This window comes from Corvus hawaiiensis, chromosome 1 (genome assembly GCF_020740725.1).
Source record: "Corvus hawaiiensis isolate bCorHaw1 chromosome 1, bCorHaw1.pri.cur, whole genome shotgun sequence".
NCBI lineage: Eukaryota > Metazoa > Chordata > Aves > Passeriformes > Corvidae > Corvus > Corvus hawaiiensis.
Window position 1 is genome coordinate 27,319,397 of NC_063213.1, and position 26,500 is coordinate 27,345,896.

The window sequence follows — 26,500 nt, forward strand, 5'->3', positions numbered from 1 at the left end:
GAAATCCTACCAGAGGACTTTGCTATTGAAAGATTACAGCAGAGATGTACTTCAAAACAGAGAATGAAACACAGCTGGTGAAATAATTCCTGACAATTAGCAAGTCAGCAAAGGGAAAATTTGTTGTAGATAGCATTGCTATTTATAATTATCCATTGCAATTGTTAGTGACCTCATTAGAAGGATTTCTGTTGTAAATCCCTCAAGAGAGTATCACCAAAGAGTTCAGTGTCAGTACTCGCTCACCTTCCTCCTTTGAGAGCATGACTATATAAAGCCAATGGGACAATATTGATATCTGTTTGCTGCTTTCTTCTTTCAGTGGAAGTGTAGTTTCCTTCAACTTAGTCTCATTTGTTAAACTATTGTGATAGTCTTTCGGTTTCTCAGTTTTGTCTGTTGGGCTGCCTCATCTGTTCTGCAGTTGGTCACACCATCAATATGTCCTCAGGCATAGTGTCCCTTGTTGTGTGGCATTATCTTCGTTTTCTTCTTGAAACAAAGCCAATTCTTCAGTGTTTACAATTGATGTATTTTAATGTCAGATTGAGTGAGATTCTCACTTTTTAGTGCAACTAATAATTAACATAATCGTCTTCAAAACTGAGCCTCAGGACCCATCCAGGACTATTTGCATAGCAAGGCTGAGTTGGTTAAAGCACATTTGTACAAATCTCTGTTAAAGGAAAAGCCCAGGAGGTTGCTGGCTGGTCTCTGCAGGTAGGGATTGTGGCCTTTTGCTTTGTCAGGGCACAGATGCGAAATCCATTTCATCCTACTGAAGCTGGAGCAATGAGGCCATGGCCCAGCCCATCCTGGGTTGCTGCTTCAGCTGCTTCGGCTGAACTTTTGAATAATATAAATGAATGATAAATCTGATTTCTCAACATATCATGCCAAACTCTCTAGTAGCTCTAGTATGTTCTGTCAAGCCAAAGTTGTATTTTTAGCCTGACTCTCTGCTGTGCATATTGTCATAACAGGCACTTACTGAAACTAATCTTCTTTCTTTATAGACGAGGTCTTGTCGGAAAACTTTTTGGACTACAAGAACCGTGGCGTCAATGGCTCTCACCGTGGTCAAATTATCTGGAAGATTGATGCCAGCTCTTACTTTGTGGAGCGTAAGTATTTTCCCAATTCTGCTATGATTTAATTCAGTCATTGCAGAATGGTAATTCAGCTGTTAGTGTTGTTTTTATGATGTTCCTATGCCCAATATGTCCCTTAGGAAGGGCAAAAAATGTTACCAAAATCTTTGAATGTTTTGATAGAAACTGAAATGCTTGGTGGAATAGTAACCCACAGTTTCTGCAAACAAATTTTGTGGGCATTGACTTAATTACTTTTTTTTAAATACAGTTATGAATATGTGTTTTACTCAATTTGCTGTTGTTTGGACTATATCATTAGTAATGAGATGCATTAACTTTAATATGGTTTTAAGGAAAACAGGAAGTCAGGGGCATAATATCATTCCAGGAAGAATCACATTGGCTTTTAATTGGAAAACTTCATGGTGCATCCAGCTTCTAACAGATTCAGGTGAACTCAGAAGGAGAAAGGGTTGAGTTCTGATTATCATCTACATGAATAAAAGTATAAATATATGTAGTTGCAGCAAGGTACACTAATTTCAAATTAATTGTTCCTCATTACATTAATATATTACCCAGGGCATTTGATGCAATGCAGTATAACTCTTTTCCACCCTCTTAGCAATGAAAATACAGAAACACTGAATTTGCTTCTGCAAAGTAGTAGGTTCCTTATACAGCAAGTTAATATTTCCAGCCCTGACTGTCGACTGTCCCATCTCCCTGACCATTCAAATCCTTCCTCTTTTCAAAGATTTACCATGTGTTAATGTGTTGCGTTGAGCTATGATCAGACGAATCAAGTGGACCAAAAAGTCCATTGGTTTGATGCTTCCACAGCCCAAAAGCCTTGAGCATTCAAAAGGCTGTGAAAAATATGTACATCCATGCCTTACCATTGACTGCAGCCCTCCCCTCCCCTTATTTCTCATATTTGGTTTTCTTCTATGTTCCTCGGTAGCTAATTGACCCTTGTTACTCCTCCCTGCCTACCCCTTCTCCCATTTGCTGTAATTCCTTCTCCCTGCCTCGGTAACACCCCCTGGCTGATGTTCCTTTGGTTACTGTGTGTTTTCCACACCCAAATTGTGGGAGTTCAAGACCCCTGCAAGCCATGTTTCTTGGGTTTTTTCCGTGGATTTTTCTCTCCAATAAACCCTCTCCCCCATGAAGAAGTCGCTCCGCTTCTTTCCTGCCTCCTCCGCGCACCTGTGCCATCGATGGGCAAGGCAAACGTGAGCAGGTGCTTCGCCTGCCCTCCTGCACTGTGATCAGCCCCCATCTTCCCCGTTCGGAGCAGGCAGAAGATTGCCCAGTGCCTGGGGCAGCATGCTAGCTGGCAACGGCACCACGGCATTAGTGTGAATGCAATCCATGATCATCTTTGGATAGAAATTGGGTACTCAAAATACTGGACTGAAATCTGTAGCAAAACATCTATGGTGAAAGAGCCACATCTATACTTAAGGAGTTAAGCATGAAGAAGAGTAGCATGAAGCAATTTGAGTTATACAATTGAACTGCATACTTCCAGTGATCTGCCTTAGCCTCCTGGAAAAAACTCAGAAGTTCGGTAAAAGCATTTATAAATTACTTGACAGGTTTATCTGTCTAAGACTGTCTAAATTTGAGAGCAGTCAAAGAAATCTTTGATATAACCTATATTTTAAAGGATTTGTAAAGGACATGAGTTATACTTGTCCAATCTATGACTTTGATCTTACATATCTGATGCTCAGTCCTAGAAGCAGGTTCTCTCTTTGCAGTATGAAGTATTGCTGATGGTCTGTAATTCCTAGTGTCAAACTGAGAATGTTCTAAAGAATTTAGGGAGCTGCTGAAATGCCTACAGGACATACAGGATGTTTGTATCCTGTGTTTTGAAAAATACATGGATGTGAAACTATTTAACATATAAGAACATTGGGATTTTTCCAGTTATCCTGGTTTTGGGGCAGAAATTCATTACATGATCTAACCTTTAAAGCAGGCTCTAATTTGCAGAGGCTTTGAGCCATGGTTACAAATTCAAGAGACTAATCATACTTTCTTTTAGCTGTTAAAGAACTGTGGGAAGGAGATACAAAATCCCAGACTGGGTTTTTGAAGAGACCTTTTTTTTTAGTACCTTGGATTATTGAGGAAGGGCAGAAGTGTGATGAGACTGCTGGTGGCTTCCTTGCCTAATCCACAATACAAAACAAAGAGGCAACATGAGAAACGCTTAGGAGAAAGCCCCTTTAGGTGGGCCACTTTTCATTAAAGGCTCCACTGCACAATGACTTATGTCAGCTTAATAGGTATGCCCCCATTAGCTGAGACACAGTAGCTGTTGTTAATTGATTGCATGTACATTCTTCACTTGCCCTACTGTAAGAAAATGCCAATTAGCATAACCATCCTTCATTGATGCTTGGAACTAAGTTGTACTACACCATAGTTGGGCAGCCCATGCTTGATGAGTTGTTGCCTCTTGGTAATTTGTTATGCTGCTACCATTAGGTTGTGAACATCAGCCCTGAGATTATGTATCAGTGCGCTCAGGAAGGACAAATCATTGCCCTGTCCAGAATTAAAATAGGAGAAAATGAAGTAGGCAGTAGTAAATAACAGCAAGTGCACTTGAGCCACATGACTACTCAAGTGGGAAGCCAAAGCAGTGAAGAATGTTGATGTATGTTGGTTTTATGTATCTAAAGGCATATTTGAGGATTCCTGCCCATTGCTGAGACTTACATGTGAAAGTACACAGCTTTGCAGTTGATTAAATGTTATGTTAAAAACTGCAGTGTCTGAACACCTCGTGTATTTTCTTTCCAAAAAGGATGGTGTAAACCATCTTCCTTCAGACTTTCATTTTTTGGACGGAGATTGTATCTCCCTTTTATGTTACATAGCATAACATTTGCAAGGATCGGAGAGATACTGATCATCAAAATAAAACTCAGCTCAGAAACGTAGTTAAGGTGTGGTAATTTATTTTTAAAGTATCCGAATTTTTTTCCCATACATCGTTATAATTCCCTTAACTTACTATTGATTGGAGTCGTCCTGATTATAGCAATAATTCTCAGTAAAACAGAGTAGCTCATTTAGAAGGCAGCTCTTAATTTCTGCTTTTGCTTTTCCTGTAACTATTTGTACTTTGGTATCTTTTTACCACGAGTCAATATTGACTATCACCTGCACATTGCTTCAGAAAATATTATGGTATAAATTGCAATGTTTGTCCTGGAGCTATAATAAAGGGGAGATCAATGGACGGCCAGATAAAGAATCAGCCTTACACAGACAATTTAAATTTCTCAAGAATTCCAGGCACCCCATGCAGATTGGTTTGTATCCTGGCCTTGAAATATTAAAGGTTAAATATTTTTGGTGGTGCTATTGTATGAGGCTCATTGTAGGGGGACCATGGGAATTATCCTGGTCAACCTCAGAAGCCAGATTTTTTCTGTTGTCAACAGTTAGACTGTAGGACTCCCCACAGGTTGTTTTAGTACCACATTTAAGGAAATTACCCTTATGGTCTGACCAGCCAGCCATCTGACATAACCAGCTTACAAACACATCTTTGAGCCTTTTTTTATTAAAGAGCTTTGTGGGGCAACTTGAAAAATAGGAGGTATTAAAGACTAGCTGATTTGCAACAGTGAAATTGCCATTAATATGAAAAAAAAAGCATTAGAAATTAGGTCAAGTAAATAGAAGGTTATTACTCATTTCTGTATTTTGACTGTGGAGGCATCTATAATGTTTGGGAGCATTTTTGTTCAAATCCATAACATTCCACGGTTATTTATCCTTTCTTTCCTACATTTTTGGAAAATTAACAAGCAAATGAAATATGATGCTCTAACTATGTAACCTGTAGTCATTATACTTAAACCCACTCTTTAGGTACTTAACAGATTGCTGCCATCATATCACTGTAAATAGTAACTTGCATGCAATGGGCAGGGACCTGGAATAGGAATGAGTGGAGGGAAAAGCACCCGAAAGTTATTTTCTTCATGGCAGCAGATTATCACAATGAAATATTATCAAACACGGTTGTAATGATAATTACTGGCCAAACCCACCAACCTACAGGATCACACTAGAGAGAAATCATGCACATGGGCAGAAGAAACTAGTAATATATTGTGAGAGATTTGTAAAAGTGCATCAGGAGCAGAGAGCACAAAGGAAGATGTAGAAAGAAATGTCAACCATTTTCTGCCTTAATTGCACTTCTTTTATAAAACTGAAATTCTGCACTTTCAGATGCTGCTCTGTTGTTGAAGCTATACTTTCATGGTATTCTCAGTGGATTGCCCAGTCAGTCTTTAAGGGTTTTTTTTCAGGTGTATTTAAAATCTTACCAGTTAAGAAAATGCTTTTTGTGAGTTCAGTGACAAAGCAAAATAGTTCACTCTTTTTGGAGCATGCTTCTATGCTTTGGGAGTATTTGGGCAAAATATGTGTTGCTTTTGAATTTGCTGATAGTCTGATTTAAGACCATCTACAGAGCCCTGTCAGTTTTCAAAACACAGATAATTTAACACGTATCTGTGCAGCATTTTCAGATACCACAGATGGTTAAAGTTTGCATTTGTTTTAGCGATCTACTTTTTCACCTTGAAAAGGACTAGTACCTTTCCCAGAGAAGGATACGCCTTTCCACTTTGCATGTCACAAACTTGCAACATAATGTTGCCAGATAGATACCTAATTGGTTTGAGCCAGAGAGGGAATTGCTACCAAATGACAGGAGAACAGAACTCATCTCCTACTAATACTCAGCAGACAAAAAGCCCTAACAGCTGCAGAGGCAGTGTTGTACTACAGCCAGTTTTGCATTTCTGCAGAAGTCTGGCAATTTGGGTTTTTTCTGACAGTCAGCAATAAACAGTAACCGCCCACTGTGGCCATGAACTGGTCAGAGTTTGAGGGGAGGAAGGAGGAGTGAAGAGAGGCTCTATGCCACTAGGGATGTGTACTTTGTGTTAAGGCTTGGAGGGCCCTGCAGTGAAAGAACCAGCCTATAATGGGTTTTCCAGGAAAGAAAGTAGCTCTGCTGCACTGCAATCTCTGGCACGCTTTTTGGCTTACCCAGCAATAGAGAGAAACAGTATCCACGAGACCATTTCCCTGAGGTGCGGAGCAGCAGCATCCTGTAAACATTGTGTCAAACTAGCACATCCTTACAATGATGAGTAAAGTTTTGACACTATTCAGAATTGCACCTGAGATAGCCAAATAGCTGGGACCCCTCCTAATCCACAGGCCTCTCTAAAGATTATTACCTGACAACTAAGAACCACTTCTAAGGGTTACCAGTTATCTGTGTGGCATTTGTATGTGAAAACTTACGTAGCTGTTGTTTAGTTAAATTTGTTGCTGTTGTTGTGGCTCAATTTTTAATAACAAAGATGGATGACAGGCCCTTGCAGAAAACAAAAATAATAGTCATTTATTCCTATTGGCTAGAAAGGAAATAAAGGTAAAAAAAGGTGCAACTAAAGTCTGAGATCTGGAAGAACCTGGTGCATGTTCAGATGGAAGATATATATTCTATGTTATGGTCAATATATGCTGTATGTGTGTGCATTTATGGAGTATGTACAGAAATGTCCCCAAACTGGCAATCAGCCCTTTCATCTGGGTCTCTCTCTACAAAATATATCTTTAGGAAGCTAATATAAAGGCTGCCTTCAAAGTACAAATAATTGAAGTATGTTCTAGCCTTGAATATTTCCAAATAAATGAGGCACATTCATATCAATAAAAGCTTTATTGAAGCTAGAGTATTTACAAATTTTTCCTTTTTATGGACAGATTGTTGACAAGTCCAGCCCACTAAAATAATTTCTTGTTACCATTTTCATTACCGCAATGTCTCTCAAATCATATACTCTTCACTTCATGAAAGAGTACATGAGAAGAAAAAATACAGGTAAGGCTGTTGAAGTCCATCCTGATACAACTTTTATCATGACCTACAGTCATGCTGCATGACTTTAACCTCCATGGGTCCACAGATGGTAAAAACTTGCGTAACACAGAAACATCTTCAACAGTGTGAAGACTGTTTAGCAGCAGAATGGTTAAAGGTGTCAGGGAAAAAAGCAGATGTGAAGCAGTAAGAGAGACATATGGCCCTAAAGGTACGTTTATTGCTTGCCTCTCCTCCAAGGAAGACATACCATTGTTTTAGGGTTCTTTCTCTTCATCTCCATGCACATGTATTACTCTTATTGATGCTGTTTGGTTGTCTTACACCTTACACACAGTTTTAAAATTCCTTGTTCTTTTCCTCAGCCTTTTATCCTGATAGTAGATTAATACTCATACTTACGCCAAGCTAAGCTTTGGAAAGACAAGCACAGTCTGAAACCAGGTGTTGAGATTCCTTAAGAACCCTGTTCTTGGGTGTCGGTGTTTTCGTCGACAAACGGGATGGGGAGCCTGGACAGGCGTTCCAGCAGCCTTTTTATTATTTTATTCCATTGTCAATCTCACATACAGAGTTGAGACAGAGATGATACAAAGCTCACGCCATCACAGGCATCCAGAGACTTCCCGATTACAGGGCATTCTTAAAAGCTTCTTAGCCAATTAGCATGCTTCTAAAAATTACAGACAACTGTTTTAACCAATCCTCAACAGCACATGTACATCTGTTGTATACAATACTTGCTTGTTATGCCTTTATATAACAATGCACAATATTTCATTATTAAGCTTAAACTTACCTATCTTGCAAAGCATATTTTCTGCAACTTCAAAACCTATTTCAGCCAAACCTAAAAACTCTAACCATTGTTTTAATGTCCTTGCTTGCTGTATAATTGTGTCTTCTTCAAGTTTTTGCAGCCAAAGCTGATCCCTAAACTCTTCTGCTTTGTTTCTGAAAGCTTTTTCACCTTTTGTGTTCCCCCTCTCAGTTAAGGAAACCCTCTTAACTTTGTCGCTTCTCGACTACCTTGCGTTTCATAGCTCCTCTACGTAAAGGCACTTCTTCTCCTTGCTCTAAGCAGTGCTATTTTACACCACAGCGATTCTTATGCTGTGAAAGGTCGGGTCTGTTTCAAGGACGTAGGTCAAATCCAGCATTAGTTGTTTTGTATTGTTCAAATAGGCCTTGTCCGTTCCAAGGCCTTAATTCAAAACCTTCATCCATAACTGTCTGTGTAAGATTCTGAGAACTTTCTGTGATTCCTTTTCCTACATCATTCTCTTGTATGACAAAAACTTCCTTAACAGTTTTGTCTATCATTCGTCACACGCACTGAGGTATACAAGGCACAACTACCAATATCACCACCACAATCATCAACACATATAAACTTGCTTTACAAAGCTCTTTCAACCAAGGTGCAGAGCTCCAAACAAACCATCTAGCCATGATCCACTGTCTCTTTGAATTTGAGATGTTAGATCTTTCAGCTTTTGTATACTTTTGTGGATGGATTCAGAGTGGTCAGACAAGTTCATACAGCACAATCCTTCAAATTCTTCACAACCATGTCCATGTGCCAGTAAAAGGAAATCGATTGCTGCTCTATTTTGAAGGGTAGGATGTCTAACACTGTTGACGTCAGTCAGCATATCACTGATTGCAATGGATGTGGCATTGGTTTGTTTCCTCAGCCAGCATCCTACTTGATCCAATTGCTTCAGTGCCGTTGCTGAGGCAAGCTGGGGCACTAACAAACCTGCTGAATCCCTTGCTGCAGTTTTTCAGGGTCTAAACTCACTGTTACAATTCTCACCATATGGATGAGCAGATCTTTTCCCTCTGTTTTTTCCTGATGACTGTTTTAGCATTGAGTACTAGCACACTAAGTTGTCCAATGCTGCATTGACCACCTTCAAGGTGTGATGGAATGCCTTGCCAAGCCCTATCTCCGCAAATGAACCAATATCCTTTTGGTAATTGTCGTGGATATTGGTCAACTCTGGAGCATCCACCCCAACTGCCTGAGTAATTACATCAAAAACTTGAGTTTTTGTAGACAGGGTGATTAGAGGTGACATTGTATCTGGGAGAATCTTTCTTTTGCCAATTGCTATTTGAAAAGGTGAGGCAGAAATCCATCGTCAAGGAGCCCAGAATTTCCAATTCCGGGGGTTCAGCAGTTGCTTTGGGGAGTTTTATGGTCCAAAGGTCCCAATCCCTTACAGGATTGCTCCCACTAGCAACTTCTCCTGGTTTGCTGTTAAGTTGCTTTTAGGTCAAGGGATCATGATATATGGGTATCGGCCAATTTTTTACTGGCATACTGACTAAACAGGTTGCAAAAGGCATTTCTGGGTTTGAATTGGACAGGAATATGGTATCTGAGCCTGCTGCTTTGGCTAAGGTAACCCAAACATTTGGTTTTGGTTGTACCACAGGGAAATCTGCATTGCAAAAAGCAAGCAGAGCTAACAAGCTCCAATAAAACATTCGATTTTGCTCCATTCTTTTCAAGAGCTACCTTTTGGCAAAAGACTTTCCCATATATTGCAATTCACAAATTCTGGTTTTGTTCCTTCCCGAAGTTGCCAGGGAACCGAGTGGCAATGGTAGAAGGGGAAATTTCACCTTTGCATAGCCAATGGGGGGAAACACTTTTACTGGACACAATGGATACCACACTTTTGCCAAAAGAGCTCTACGAAACCAACAGTTCACCCATTCGTCATTGACATGAAATCAAGGTTTGAAAATTCCACGGGTGAGCAAGGGGCGTCAGGCATGACTCGCAGTCTCTCTGTTCGGCTCACATCTGCATGCCTGCTTCTTCACTCATAGAGTTGTCAGAGCATTCTTGTGCACGATATGGTTTGACGTTCCTTGTGGGGACCCACTGCGGTCCTGCACCTGTGGAAACACAAGCATACCCTTTGCCCCATGTTATTAGTCGAAAAGGACATTCAATTTGTCCTGTCTCAGGATTTCTAATTAAAACGGGGATTTTCTCTCAATTTTGCTTGTGTGTTACTTGAAAAATGCCTAAAAATTGGTAGATCAGGTTCTGCAAAAGAGCTGTTCAAAAAATTAAAAACATATAAAGCTTTACTCAACCTCATCTGTGATATTGTCTCCATTCTCTTTTTTTGTTGATTTAAAATACATTTTAAAGTGTGATGTGTCTTTTCAATGATTGCTTGATTTGTGGGGGAGTGGGAAATACTAAAGGTGTGGCAAACACTTCAATCTATTAAAAATGTGGCCAATTTTTGGGATATGTATATGGGCTATTGTTTGTTCTGATTTTTTCGGGTATGCCTTGTGAAGCAAATGCTTGTAAAAAGTGTTGACAGGCATGATTTGCAGTTTCTCTTGTGTGGACCCAGGCAAATACTGCTTTTGAGAATGTGTTTACTGGCACATGGATGTTTTTAAATTTCCCAAATGAGGGGTATTTGGTGATGTCTGTTTGCCATAACTGCAGGTTTTGCAAACTTTGTGGTTTGACAGCTTTTGTAGAAATGGGGTTGCGCAAGCTGACAGGCAGGGCAAGTACTAATGATGACTTTAGCTTGACTTTTAGGAATGTGAAACATCCTCACAAGTGCTTGTGCGTTTTGGTGGAAAAAGGTATGACTCAGTTTTGCTTGTTTAAAGATGTTTGGCAAAGTGTTTGAAACAACCATTGTCAGGTTATCTGCTTGTGTGTTCTTTTTTGTTAGGAATCTGGGAAGCGAGGAATGAGCCCTAATATGAGCAACAAAATATTGGTTAGTTCTGTGTTGCAAAATTGTATGAAGACCTAAAAGCCAATGATATAGGGTATCATTGTTAACATCCTTGAGAACTGATCCTTCTATTCTTTTAACTACATTAGCAACATAAGCAGAATCTGTAATTAAATTAAAAGGTTCGGGAAAGAGTTGAAAAGCTCTAACTACAGTGGCCAATCCAACAATCTGAGGAGATCCCTCTACTATTTGAATGTCTGACTCCTATGTTTTAGTTATTTGATTTAACTGTATGATCACTGATTTATGTGTTTTCCTCGACTCATCACTGAAGAGAGTTATAGCACTCAGTGGTTCTTCACTTAACATGGGTTTTTCTCTAAAACTCAATTTTGCTTGCAACAATTTGTGGCCTGGATAATGAATAGAAAAACACCTGAAAAGTTTAGCAATGCATTTTGTAAATCATCTGAATTTTGTAATGCCTTATCAAGGTAATCTTTTTTCAGGGGTCAATAGATTACTGAAAATTCTTGGCCTGCTATGGTTAACAATCTTGTTCTGGCTCTAATTATGATCTGATCTGATCTAGAGTTATAGAAATCATCTTTGGAGACTTGTAAGGAAGAAAAACCCATTCTATTATTAACAAAGGATCCCTTTCAGAAGGGTCCCATTGAAAAATGAGACCATAAAGTTGCAATTTTTCCCCCAAAACTGCAAGGAAAAAAGGTTTTTCCGGAGCACAATGATGGGCTTGTCTCCTCTGGAAAGCTTTTGTGACCTTTTCAAGGGCTGCTTGAGCTTCAGGTGTTAGACTTCTCGGAGATTTGGTGTCACAGTCGCCTTGTAATAAGTCAAAGAGTGGGGCAAGTTCCTCGTTGGTAATTCCCAGGATAGGTCTGACCCAGTTAACTTCTCCCAAAAGCCATTGCAGATCTTGCAAGGTGTGGACACTGGTTCACAGTTGTACCTTCTGTGGTGTGATGGTTTGTTCAGTCATCCTCCATCCTAGATATTTCCAGGGTGGGATTTCTTGAATTTTGGATATGGATATTTCCAGTCTGGCATTTTGAACTTCAGCAACAACACTGTCACAAGTTTGTTCCATCTCTGCTTGTGTTGGTGCTGGGATGAGTAAATCATCCATGTAGTGTAGAATCATGGATCATGGGTGCTTCTGTTGAGCTGGAGACAGTGCTTGTGGATGAAATATTGGCAAATTCTTCATCCCTTGAAGTAATGATTTCCAGTGATACCTCTGCAGTGGTTCTCCTCGATTGATGGCTGGAACCGAAAAGGCAAGTCTTGGGGCATCCTCGGGATGAAGCAGTATGTTGAAAAAACAGTCCTTTAAATCAATGATGACGAGAGGCCAGTCTCTGGGAATCATTGATAAAGAAGGAAGTCTAGGTTGGAGGGGTCCTATATCTTTGATTACTTCATTGATCTTCCTTAGATTGTGAAGCAATCTCCAGGAACCTGAAGTTTTCTTACGGATGACACACACTGGGGAATTCTAGGGACTATTCGTGGGGGTGATGTGGTCTTTTTGTAGTTGCTCATTTACTAAGTTTTTGAGGATATTTTATTTTTTCTCTGGTAAAGGCCATTGATTGATCCAAACAGGGTCATTAGTTTTCCAGGACATCTTTATTTTCTGCAACTTCAAAAACTATTTCAGCTAAACCTAAAAACTCTAACCTCTGTTTTAATGTCCTTGCTTGCTGTATAATTGTATCTTCTTCAAGTTTTCACAGCCAAAGCTGATCCCTAAACTCTTCTGCTTTGTTTCTGAAACCTGCTTTTTTCTCACACCTAAAAGCTTTTTCACCTTTTGTGTTTCCCCACATTGGGATCCTTTGGTCAGCCCTTTAATATTTGCCTTTTTTGCATTTCTTGTTAGTTTTCCTCTTACAAAGTCTTTCTGTGCCTGGATTGTAGGCAGCAGCCCATCATAAATGGAAATATGGGTCAATCCACACAAGGCATTAGACAACCATTTCTCAGTTTCTGGCATGGTTGCACTGTGGTAGCTTAACCAAGAGACTTGTCTGCAGATCAGGTTTTTCTTGGTCTTTCTCTCCCTTTCCACAACTTGTTTTGACACTTGGACATATTTTGTTTGTAGTGTGGAGATCATGGCTGTTTGTGTTTTTGTTCACACACAGGGAAGGAGGTGTCTGTGTTGCAGCATCTCTGCTTGGTTACACCATCCTGGGGCACCTCACTGGTCCCCACACTACCTGCCCCACACTTTTCATGGCAGTGCTTAAAGACATTACAAGGACTTTGCTTGTACAAAGCTAAGACTGAAGTGAAAGTTTTTATAGGTTGGTAATAGGAGTTTCAGAAAGCTCTCTCAAGATGAACTGGAAAGCTTTGAATAAGGAATAATGCCTGATTTTAGGCATTGATGTCAGAGGAAGTCTTTCTTCACTAAGGCCCAGTTCCCTGTCACAGAGACCACAGCTTACGTGGACTCTTCTCAGCCATTTAAACAGGCATAGACATTGTATTAATGCTTCAGAGGCTGGACATCATGTAATTCCCAAAGAAGTGGTCAAGGAGATGCAGTAACATTTAACTGAAGTTTTAGTTCGGGTCTGGGGCAATCTAACTGTAGGTGCCAAGCATTAAAAGTATGGGTTCACATATGTGTTCATTTTGGTCTTCCAGCAGTATCCTCAGCCATGTTGTATTTGCTTTAAATCCAGAACTCCTGCACATGCAATGTGTTTTGTGGTTCACCTTTGGTATCCCCCAGTGTACCATGGAGCATATCATGCACTTGAGGAAATGAAGATTCCTGAAACCCCATAGTGCAGCTAGTAGCTGTATTTTTCTCATCTAACCTAGTGTTTGATAAATGCATGAACAGATACCTATTGTTTTGCTGCTTTGAACTTTGGATAGGCAGTATTCTGCACAACGGGTGCTGAAGTCACACGATTTATTATAATGGATCACTATAACTTAGATAGTGTTATTTTGTCATTGATAATCTTTCTACTATTGACAGTAAAAAATTACAGTGTCACCTCCAACTCACAAATCAGTTAGTCTTTGCCACTGTTAAATGCTTCTGGAAAGTTTTTTCAGATAATGCTGTCTAGGGATTTGGTGGAATTGTGCTGGAAGACAGATCTCCTCTCTTTGCACCCTGTGCTCTCCCCATTGCTATTTCATTGGGTACATTTCTGAAGTTGCTACAAGCCAAGTGAGACGCCACTGAATTCGGTAAGAATTGCTTGCAGGCAGCCTGTGTGCCATCAGCCGCAGAACCCTTTGTGGACCACCATGTACAGATTACCTGGTGCAGGCTTTGGCCCATGTGGTTTTATTTGTGTGGAAAAACAGAAAACAAATGCAATGGAATTGTCAAGCAGCTGGAATTTGAAGGGTATCAGCACAGGCATCAAAAGGTCATATTTATTGCAAAAGAGTGGTAAGGTAGTGAGCTTTGTTTCAGTTTTCTCAATACATAAATCAGAATATAAAAGTACTGCATTCAACAGATGAGTGTTAATAATTTACCATTTCTAACTTTGGATAATTTTACAGTCGTGGTATTTTTGGTAATCCTGTTAAAGCATACCATGAAAGTAATGGATCAAAACAGAACTGGAAGCATATGTATTAAAGATAATTTTTTTTCTCAGTTTATGGAGGCAGTGAGTTTGCTTCACATCTTCATGCTTTCTTTTAGAAAAGCTTTTTTATATCTCTGTGCAGTAGTGAAGCATCTCAAGGGCTCTTCTTAGATGTCCAGCAGGACACAGGAAAATCTCAGTATAAAGGGAGATAAATGCCTTCACCTAATTCAGAAATTTGTTTGTAACCCTGCTATCTTATTGTCTGATTTCAGGCAGACACTCTGTTTCTCATGCCTTGGTAGTTATGGCAATATTTATTCAACTCATACAACAGTGTTTGAATAGTTTTATTAGACAGACGAAACTTATTTGACCTTCCATGAGGAAAGCAGAATTATATCTGTGGTATACTGCTGTAGTAACTCATCCTGCTTCTGAAATAGTGGACCTATGATGCAGGAAACCTTTTGATAACTGGTTTTTCTTGTTAACTAGCCAGTAAATCTAGCCCTGTTGTTACCTTACTCCTGCTCCAAGGTTTCCTGCTATAGGGACTGCCAGATGTCAAGAACACCATCTATATCCAGAACAGACTTCTCAAAGAATGGAAGGGATGAATTCAGCAGGAATGAATTACGGTCTCCCTGCAGGGTTCAAACACTTCTGCCCAGCAGAAACATCTTTCTGCAAGGTCTTTGATATTGGTAATAGGGCCTCAGACAAATAGTGTTTTATATTTTCAAACTCTTCTCCAACCCTTTCAACACTTTAGATGTTCACTTTACCCAATCAGTAGCAGGTATAATTTTCTCCCATATCTCAGTGCTAATACCTTTTACAATTAAAAACAAAGCAAAACAAAAAAACACTACCAACCTCAAAATAGATAGTTTTTCTGTAATTGTTTACTTAATTAAATTTACATAAGGATGCTTCTTTCTGTCTTTCCCCTTTCATTAAATTATCTATGTTAATTTCATTATGTATTTTCTCATTAAATGTTGTCCTGCCTGTGGATTTTTTTCGAAGTCTCCTTTACCAAAATCACTCACAGCTACAGTGACACTTCTAAGAGTAGACAGCAGTGTTTATTCCAGACCCTTCCTTTTCCAAGGCAGCAGAGCTTGTGTACCTGGCAGGTACTTGGTAACTTCTGAAGCAGTAGGAAGCAGAGGTGTGGGGAAGTGACCTGTTTACTCACCTGGGGTGAGCTGTCACAACTCACTTGTAGCTCTAGACTCATTCCTGAGAGTAAGAGCTACAGATCTGACTGCTTCTCACTCTGGGGCCTTTTAAGGCACCTTTCTATTATTAGACTGCATATGATACTGATAATCTCGCTTCCTCTTAGTGGCCTCTTCACGCTGTAAGACAGATATTCATACCATTGTTCAATTATCTTGGGTTGTCTGGTCAGAGCAGGTTGCTCTAGATCCTGTCTGACCCTAAATGTAAATGTGTCTTGGGCCCCAAATCTAAAAGTGGAAAAAGTCGTATTTAATTTTCAAAGATGATCTTTCTCAATGCCTCTCAGTTTTGTTTTTTTTCCTGACCCATTTCTTTTTCATGTCTGGGATGCTTTACAAGTTCAACAATTATTTCCTTTCATTGGAAGATCCAAAGAGGAAATATTTTAAAAACCCTTAAAATGGCGTATTTTTTAAAAGAAAATCATTTATACCGTAAGAAACAATATTGATTTTGATTATGAAGTACATTGCTGCAATGTTCCAAACATGAGGTATAGCTGGGGTTAGAAATAAGATGAGCAATGTATGTGTATCAGAATTTGAACTGTGAATGTGGTTGTTGGATTTGCAAACAGTGTTCCCTCAGACAGACTTTCGGATGGCAGAAGTACAAAACCAGCAAAGTAGAGAGTGCAAACACAAGGGTGAAAAAGGACTCAGAATAAATGTGCAATCTTTTTGATGTAGATGAGCACCAGAGAGCTTTCCCAGGCAGCTCCTGGGCAAGAGCTCTAGGCTTCTGAGGGTCCCACTCAGCAGGCAGATTCTGGGAGGGGAAGCAGCTTTTGGTGCAGCCCACATCTCTTGGACACCTCTCTCTCCTGTCTCTGTCTTAAAAAAATCAATCTACAAACAGAAAAGTTTCTTAACACTTCCGTTGTCTAACACAGGTGGTACAGGCGTGTGAATGCAGTTCTACTTCTCTTTTTCTACTCCATTAAAGTAAACCTACATTTGCAACACATCAAGGTTTATCATGGGCTTATAGAGATTTCAGTCTCAGTTTGTCTTCCTAATAACTTGCTGTTTCTGCAAGCTGCTGAGCAGTACTTCCTGAGGGTAAAATATCACTTTATAATCTGGCGGCCCTGGGTTACTCCAGAGATGCCTGGGAAGTGACAAAAACTGGCATGTGAATAATCTCCCCACATTTCCAGGCAACACTGGGACAGCAGATTTACCAAAAGTGATATGCCTACAGTGAATTAGATTAGTCTGCCTGCTTGATTGCTCGAAAGATCTAAGGATGAAATCACATGTTTAAAACAGAATACAAGTGCATTAGTAAGATTTTGTTTTACAAGAAGGAATTCTCCTTGCCTCCTGAGGTGTATTAGCTAACATTTATTTTTTCCTTTGAACCTCCCCAGTCTGTGTCAGCCTAGACACCTCCAAGAAGTGTCTTTTTCTTGTTCCTGTTGATAAAGGTGTTTGCCTGAAGTGGAATGAGCCAGCCATGCTCCCTTAGAAAACACTAAGAAAAAAATATTTTTTCTTTTCAGTTTGTCACTGTGGTACCTTATGGTCGTGGGGAGAGAAAAAACTCTTTCCTTTCCTCCACTTGCTAGGATTTCTTGATTTACATATAAGTGATGTTTGTAATCAGCATGCATCTGGATTCAGGCTTTCAAATGTTTTCCTGTTTACAGGATATTATGATAAGCTTTATGAGCTTCCTGTGAGGAATCTTAAATCTTCATGGCTAGTAATGCAGCCACCATTTTCTTTTCCCTCTGTGAGCTGCATGAAGTCTATGCATGGCATGTCACAAAAATGAGCAATATATTTTGATACCAATAAACTTTGACTTTATCGTTAATTTTCTTCTTTTCCCTGTCTCCTCCTTATATTTTGGAGAACTCACCATGTACCTGTTTTGTACTAAGGTGAAAATGCAAAAGAAAAGGTATATAGTGGTAAGTTGGATTGTTCAGGGGCAGCCACAGCAGAGTCATCTGTGGTGCTTAAGATGGTTGTCTGTGTTGGCACTCAGTCAGAAGTCATCTCTCACCACCACACCATTTTTGGAGTGGCTGATTTGTAATCAGTTTTAATTACTGGATTACTTACACCAGCCTTGGTAGTTCAGATCATCTCTGGGTGCTGTTCTGAAGGCCCTGGTGTGTTAGTAGGCTAGCGAATGCAAGCAAGCATTTGGGGCTGAATCAGCTGACACTACATAGAAACTTAAAATGTGTGGGGCACAGTTGTGAGAAAGCCTCTGACTTGGGATTTTTGTTTATCATATTCTGGTGCAGAGGGAATTTTTATGTAGGTTCATGCTGCTTTTCCATTCAAATTTTTCTTTAATGTTTGAGGGAAAGAAAATGAAACTTAGCCAGGAGGCATCTCAGCTGCAAGTTTGTTGATTTCCTTTGCCAAAGAGTAGGAGGCAATGGAGCAGATCAACCAAATTTGCCATGATTTCTACCTCAGAAAGGTAGAGGGTTCATAGGCAGAGTCAATTCAAACTAAAATCTTAGTTTAAAGCCTTACCCTGGAGACTCATGCCAGTTTTCAGCTGTGTTGCAAAAGATGGTCCTTCTTCAAAAATGTTGACAAGAGCATCAGTACTGTTTGTAAAGTCCCCCTTGTACCCACTCAGTAGCAGAGCAAAGCTCTTTTATCCCTAGTGGGCTGTGCTGTGTGTGTCATACAGTGCAGCACGGGGATTAAAGCAGTGTTGATTTGTGCAACGTGTGTCTTTCAACAGGTGTGAGCAGCCATCCAGAAGGGGCTTCCAGATGTTATCTAGACCATCTCTTTCAAAAGATCCCATCTCTAGTTGTATCAGAAACACTTAGCAACGCTCAGAACAGTGAGAAGTGTGACAATGCACAAACATAATAATGTACACCCATGTCTTTCAGTGGGATTTGAGCTAATTCATGTTATATTGCAAGTAGAACAGGCTTAAGAAAAACACAAAGAGGAAAAGGCACTTGGTCTTGCAGAGCAGCTCTGTGGACAGCAGGATCTAAACTCCTCCAGAACTGAGAGATTGAAATCTTGTCCTGCTGCAGTCAAGGGAACTAGCTGTTAATTTAAACACAATAAGGATTTCAGACAGAAATGTCAGAATTTGCTGGGTTTTAATTATTAACTCTTTCCCCAGTATATATTTGTAGAAAAGCATGAAAATTTAATATAGTTCCCTTTTTCTCTTTGCATTTTTACAAGAAGAAAAAGTAACTAAATAAATTGCTACTGGGAGGAAATTGTTTATGGTAGTTTAAGGCCAGCACATGGGTGTCTTCTAACTGAGGTGTGAAACCATGAAACTGGGTTAATGAACCCCCTGACACAGCCTTAACAGTAGCACTGCTAGCAGGCACCTCTGTAATTACTTCTTCTCTATCAAGTGCTGAGCTTCTACAACAAATAAAAAATCTCATATTGTGCTTTCTTCTATTAGAAAATGACTCAGTGAAAGCCATATATATATATATAAAATACATATAAAGATATAAGTTTCTGTCTCTGAACTAGCCCGTCTACATTTTGTTCAGTTTGGAAAATAGAATCTGGTTTTGCTTTAGCAGATCTATTTCTTTTTCTAAATTTCATGAATTTGTTGCATTTGAGATGCAGTGAAATGCCAATTAATACTTCTGTGACATGCATAAATTATTTGTTTAGCTGTTCTATGCATGTCATGTGCTGTGGAACATTAATCCAGTTGGTAGTGCATTTAGCAGATCTTTTTTCTTTGCCTGGATATTTTCAAACAGAAAAATTGCAGGAGCTTTAGAAATATTTTGGAGAAGGGCAGCAGGACTGACATGTGGATGTGCAAGGGACAGATTACAGCTGAGATGTCTGTTTCTTTTGGAAGGAAGATGAGAAGAGGTAGGTGTGGTCTCTGTCCACTGAGATCCCACTGAGTGGGAGCTTTACTGTTGGCTTTAACAAGATGAATCAGACTTTTGACAGCTAGTGGGGAAGAGGCATGCAGTCTAGATGCTGAGAAATATTTAAAAGCATAAAAATTTGTAAGCAGTTTTTGTTGAGCAGTGAAGTAAAAGTTACTTAGTCCTTCAAAACACTTTAATTTTAGAAACCACGTCTTGTCAAGACTGACATACAGACTCCTGCATGCTGGCAGCTGACTCAAAGTAGCATCTGCCAGCCTTCTCTTAGGTCATGACTGTCAATTTATGGTAGGTGTATTCTCCAAGCCAGCAGAGAGGTGGAAAAATGAACCATCAAAACTGTGATACAACAATACTGGGAATACATCTACCTCGTAGGGGGGCACTCAGCAGTTGGATGCCCACAACAGCACTATACAGATGGACAGTGTACATGCACATATGTATGCTTCCTTTGTCAGACCAAACTGACAAGGTAAAAATTCACATTTTATGCTGGTCTTTTGCTTGGACGTAAATTTGTTCATCTTCAGAGCCTACGTGAGACTTCAGATTTGGAATGTAAGTGTGCTAGTAAAGGATTTCTAATTGAAAACCAAGAGGCTGAGTATTTTGTGTGCATGAACTAGGATGGATCCATTAGTTTATATGAGGTGATGTCGGTTCACAGCGAGAGTTCAAGTGTTTGGTTTTCAGAATAGAAATTCCCAGAGGTATCAGGGGGAAAAAAACAAACCTACAAGGCAATCTATTGCAAACCCATCCTGGAATCATTATCTCTTCTCTTAAAAATGAAAAACTCAAACCAGGAGGACAGCTTGTTCCTCTCCTGTGTCTCAAAACTTCATTCTTGGCTCTGTTTAATACTCTTTCTGCTCTCAAGACTGCCAAAAAAGACGTTTGCTGCTGATAATTAGTAAGAATAATACTTGCATTTACAATATGTTTTATGTAGATTCTGTTTTGACCTGGTGAGCGGACTACAACATGTTACCTGCAAGTACTTTGTATGACCTTCTTGGCGTTGTGAGTTCTGTTGTGAAACTGCAGAATCATGGATGGGATGTGGCCTGGCTGTGTTTTTGAGCATCTCAACAAATGAGATGGTTTCAAGAGACAGCTACAGCTACAATTCCCCTGATGTTGGTGAAACCCCACCCAAAGATATAAAGGAGCTGTATGGTTGCTGCAACTGCAGTAGGCTGGGTAGAAAGAGCAGACCAAGCTTGTGTAGCAGTGCATCTGTTACTGTTACCATTGCATTAGTTGTCCATAACCATTTGCTCTCCTTCTATAGTAGTTTTTTCCCTCTGTGTATTGGCTGTAAGCACCTGCAGCCAGCCAGTTAGACCAGTAACTTTCAGTCTCACTTTCTATTCCTTCCTTTTTCCTGTGTCATTCCTGGGCAAGGTGCCTAATACAGTCTGAATTGTCCAAATGCCTTGCTCTCTCAGTGGGATTTGTAATACCAGGAGTGACAGGGTTACAGCTCAGGAGTTTTTGAAGTACAAACCTGTTGGTGACTTAAGGGAAAATAAGTGTAAGGCAGATTCAAACAAACAAATACTTTAAAAGAAATTTGGAATGTAATTTTCAATTTTAGTGTGACCTGACTGATTACAGTTTAAGTAATAAGTAGAGCTAAATCCTGTGATGACCTGCTCAATCCAATCCAATCCAATCCAATCCAGTCCAATCCCTTCAGATCAGTAGAGAAGGGTGTATGTAGTGCCTCACCTCTAGAGAGGCAGACTGACTACCTGCACCATATCCCTTTTGGGAATGTATCTGTTACTGAGCTGCTGTTTTCCCAGGTGCTAATACACTTACTAGGGCCTCTACCGAATGTGGCCATGAGCATTGCTTTTCAGCAGAGAATACTATCCTCCTGTCCCTGAAGAACTGCCATGTTGTTATGAAAACTGGCTTATGGAAAGACTAGCAAACACTCATATTCTTTTCTCCTTAGTCTGAGTTGCCAGTAGTATATTTTCCTTCGTGTTATAGAGGAAGAAATTATGTTGGGAAAGAGTAAGACTACTACAGGAAGTCAGTGGCAGAGGTTTGAATAGAGCCCAGATTTTCTGGTGTGGGAGCATCTCATCTGAATGCTCAGTGTGTTTCTGCAAAAGATGGCAAAGTGGTGGCCCAGGTTCTGCAGGACACTTGAAGTCTTCAGCCCTATCTCAGGCACAGGGAGCTGACACCTTTCCTACAGACTGCAAGGAAAGAACAGAGCATTTTCCTTTTTCAGTGTTGCTACATATAGAGTATAAAATCTCTCACTTAGGGGTCAATAGAAGGCATGACTTTCACTGTCAAGATTAGGACTGTCATATTTTTATGTATTTAACTGGCAGATTAGGGGAAAAATGTATATAAAATACACTTAAGTATAAATTAGCAATCGTGCAAGTTACAAATATGCAGGTGATTCAAAGGAAACTTACTCCAGAATCATCTTTTCTATTACTATTTCTATTACTATTACTTCCTTTTTTCAGATGTCCTTTGCCTCACCTTTGGGTTTTGTCAAGGTACTCTAAAAGCTCATTTCTGAAAAAATGTGTTTTAAAAATAGTCTAGGTTATCTGCAGTCTGGACTATGTAGTCATCCCAACATGTGTTGTCATATAACAGCTGTTGAATCTTGCTCAGCCTATTGATGATTTGCACTGGAGTTTCCTTTTCACAGTGCAGCAAATCCCTTGGAAGTTAAGCATGCTGTGGTTGAAGACCTTAGCCCTTACTATAAAAAAATGAATGATGTTTCCCATCTGCCACCTGTGTGACTGCAGCAATTTCAGCTTGGATGGGCTTGAGTGAGACGGGAGGTGCTGCTTTTGGGATGGCAGCTCTGAAGGCTTGCAGGTGTTGTCAGCCCTACCAATGCAGCGCACATCTGCAGCTCGCACTGCGGGGACCCTGCACCTTCACCAGCAGTGAAGTGCAGAATCAGAGGGAATGCACCAGCCACTGGGCACACACCTTCAGGGGACGGACGGGCTGGCATCTGTGTATGGTCTTGTGATCATTAGGAACTAAAAATGATTTGGAGACCTTTTTTTGCAATGTCCCCCATACTTCTTGGTATATTGTACCAGGGAAGAAATCTTCCCTAGTCTGCAGTATCTTGTCTGTGCTGCTTAGGATTCTTTGTCCCTCTGCTAAAATATTTAAATTTCCATTCCTTGTTACTCCAGTGTATGTTAGAAGATAGTAATTTTTTCAACCTGCACAAATGCAACATCTATTTCATAGTAACTTCCCCTACAGTTCCCTATTTTTATTGCACTTGAAAACAAATATACTCATCCAATGTGCTCAGTATTAGGTTCACTGGTCTTTTTATAGTCAACCTACCGTAACCCATTTGTAGCCCCTTCTTTTTATTGGTATCAAGTGAGATACTTTTGGAATTGCTGGACTTTAAAACATCATGTTTCATTTCGTGACTACAGCAATTTTCTTCCCTAATTATTAGATTGCAAATAAATGGTGAACAGAAGTTGGTACTGTAGAAAAGAAAAAAAAAAAAGATGGTGAAATAGGAGATTGCAGAGGGAGCTCTAAATTGAGAAGTAATAACAGGTAAAATACCTTTTGATCTTGTCCTTCTTGATAATTTGTGCTTTGTCTTACAAACTCCCAGGGAGATTAGCAATAGGCACAGTAGCAGTGGTATCTAATCAAAATGCCCTTGTGAAAAGGAGTTTTCTGAATGGGTGAGCAGCCACACGTGGGCCATCTCAAGCAATGGTAGGTGGGAGAGGAACTCTGGTGGCACTGTTTTAAGGCCATGTTTCCATCCACTATACCTAGATGCAGCACAGCGTTTGCGAAAGCATCACACTGACTGGTTTTTACCAACCAGTGCCATGGCTCACAAGGCTCTGTGAGAACCAGAGGATGTGACCATGCTTTCTCTACAAGTGGTTTCTCAGCAAATGGAAGGAAGATAGCCCCTGTTGTCATAAAGCAAAGCATTTGTAAGGCTAAAAGGAGAAGAGAGGGAAAAACCCCATACCTCAGCAGCATAGCTGGCACGAAGTTTTTATTCAAGGCTCATGGGTCTGAGTGGGTGAACTCAATTAATTATAAATGCTTCAGCTGTGTAAACAGGAGAACGACTCTGTGTTGGGAAGACACAGAAGTCTCTTTTCTTCTGTTTAATTAATGCTTACAAGACCTATGGAGGTAAGTCTTTGGTGTACTAAGAAAAAACCTCAAAGCACGCTGTTTTTCAGAACAACTGAACTTTGGGAAATTTTGGTCATTGGGTAATTACAGTGCAGGGCTGTTAATCTCACATTGTATTTAATAAAGTAAGAAGTATTTAGTGTTAGAATTAAATATTGTTCACTGCTGTTCATTTCCTTTCTGCAAAGAAGGGAAAAAGTAATGTGGAAAGGAATAAAATGTTTTCAAGATGATGAAACCAGGAACTGGTGTGCCAAAGATGTCAAGCTCCACTGCACCGTTATCATGCTGTGACTGTCTTCTCCCTTCAGTAGAGTTACAGTGCCAAAACATAGGTGCAACTGTCCTCATTTTCTCTTCACACTGTATAGACCGGTTCCATACTTTGCAAATAAGACCAGATAATTCCAAGATGAAGGAAGTTGTGCATACCTCCCCTTGGGTTGCTGTGTTGTACGTTTCCTTTAATGCCTCAGCCTCAACTACTGGCCTTAATTTTGGTCCTCCATATTTTAAAAATTATTGTCTTCCAAAACTGTCTGCAGGTAGTTCTGCCCTGAGTTAGAGTGCAGAAAGGGAAGAGTATGAATTGTCATACTTGCCATCGCGTCCTTGGTATACATAAACCATTACTGCCTAAGAGAGTATCACAATATCTCTTCTTCTCTGTGAGCTCTTATTTCAATTGAAAGGAGCATTTTGATGACTTCTTTCACTTGTATTAGTGTGCTTGTACTATGGCAGCAATGAACAGTCTTTGTTGTATGATGCATAATTCCCTTAGTCATTCAAAATTAGTTCTTTAATTTGATGATTAGAAGTAGCAGCAGTGAACAATAACGTGCTTAGTGTAGTGGGTAACTGAAACCATTTGAGCATTAGAAAGCTGCTTCTACAAGCATTTTGAATGTTCATTCCACCATCTTCTTAAATTGACCATTTTTTGCTTCATTTTCATGTAAATACTAGGCTAAAATATATATTTAGATATGAGTAGAGACAAGGAATGTGTGCATACTGAATTGTGATAAGAGTATTAAAATAGAAAAGCAGCCCTTATTATGGTATTGCAAGTAATGGTGCTAAGGTCTTGGATTCTCTTACATCCAAGTGTTTTTCTGGGTAACATTCACATCTTGTTGCTCAAGCACTTGACTGCAAGACTCTCTTTATGTACTGCTTGGCACATGCTTGACTGACTGTAATAGCTCCCAATCAGAACACTGAGTTTTAATATTGCATGATCTGGCTGCTAAAAACATAAACGGTTGTTCAAAGGCATTCTTAGAGTGACTGAGCAGATCTGAGAAATGTGAATAGATACAGCTTCTGATTGGCAGAGTTGGCAGAGCAAGGAGAAAGGACATAAATTATAGGAGGAGCTGGGGGAATGGTGAGCACCAGGATGGTTTGTTTTGGCACTGTAACTTTCTTGGGTAACTCTCTTAGAGGAAAAAAAGAAAGACTGGCTCAAGGGAATGTTCTGTTTCTAAGGTGAAATTCAGTTATGCCTCTCAGACTGTGATTAAAGACCAGATCAACAAGTGCTGTAGCAGGTGCTACTAATGTAAATGGAAACATGAATCACCCCTGATTTCCTCCCTAATTGGCCCGGTTGGCATTGCAAGGCTTTTCATGTTGTCCTCCTCTCACCACAAAGCAAGCATTGGGTAAAGTTACAGTTTATGCCTTCCTAAATACTAGTTGTTGATCATAAATCCATTGTAATTTTCTGCTTCTGTAAATCCAAAGGTACACCCATGTGTTGAGATCAAGGAGAATGAAAACATGTTGCGATGGAGAGGGCTGTGTTTCAGGCACTTGGCTTCTGAAGTTCATGCATTATCTCTTGCTCAAGGCTGTGCCTGAAGGCATAACCAGTCATATGTATTTAATTAAGACTTTAAACTACAATTGTCCTGATAAAAGCAAAGAGCTGATGGTTCACAGGCATCTGCTTTATAGGCAGTTAACTTGAGGCAGACATAATACCTGGAAGCCTAAAGGATATGTTACAATAGGGGCAACTGATAAGAGCTTACTTCTTGTGGGACATCCCAGTGGCTGTATATCTAAGTGAAGAGAGGAGAGAGGTCCCCAACTCTGCCCATCCCTCCTCTTTTGTGGAGCTGTGCCTTACTGTACAGACTTTGTACCTTTGTCATCTCTGAGTCACCTTCACAGTGCCTCTGATGACACTCAGAACGAAGCTCAGGGGTGTCAGTGGTTCTGTATACTCATTTTCTGTCTGTTTATCTTGGTTTAAGATATATTGGTGTAATTGAAAACACAGACATTATATTTCCAGTTCAAATTCTTTTCCTGAATATGTCAATGACTCTAATGTAGCTAAGGGGCCACATGGGAGGCAGAAAGGGCTCATTTCCCGTGTACTGAAGGCATAGAGATTTTTTGTCTACTATTCAATTTTGATAAAGAACTGTTGAATTTGTTGTAACCAAGATGATGAGCCATTTTAAAACAAAAGTGTTGTTTAAGAACTTCATCTAATTGTTGCATTTCAGAAGTAATTTTAGATCATCTCCCTCAAATAAAATGAACCATGTGTTAGGTTTTGCCTGCAGTCTTAATTTTCATGCAACGTGCATGAGTGCTAAGGACCAGAGAGCAAACTGTAGGCATGTTTTCCAGTTATTATGGACTCAACTATCAAACAGCTAAAATACTTTGATGATTGCAAGTTTTTCTCAAATAAATTGCTTACTTGCTAATGCTTATGATGAAAAGTCATCCTTAAGCTGATTTACATAAAAACATTAGACGCCTGTAGGCTCCAGAATTTCATTAAAGTT

At 39.8% G+C, this 26,500-nt stretch overlaps 1 protein-coding gene across 5 annotated transcripts in view; it reads left to right on the plus strand.

Moving 5' to 3' along the window:
- Positions 1-26,500, plus strand: part of HECW1 (HECT, C2 and WW domain containing E3 ubiquitin protein ligase 1) — a 264,963-nt gene that overhangs the window by 100,409 nt on the left and 138,054 nt on the right. For all 5 annotated transcript variants that reach the window (XM_048297557.1, XM_048297546.1, XM_048297548.1 and 2 more), the window contains one exon: positions 1,017-1,124. In XM_048297557.1, coding sequence (XP_048153514.1) covers positions 1,017-1,124 — 108 coding nt within the window. The remainder of the gene's footprint in view (positions 1-1,016; positions 1,125-26,500) is intronic.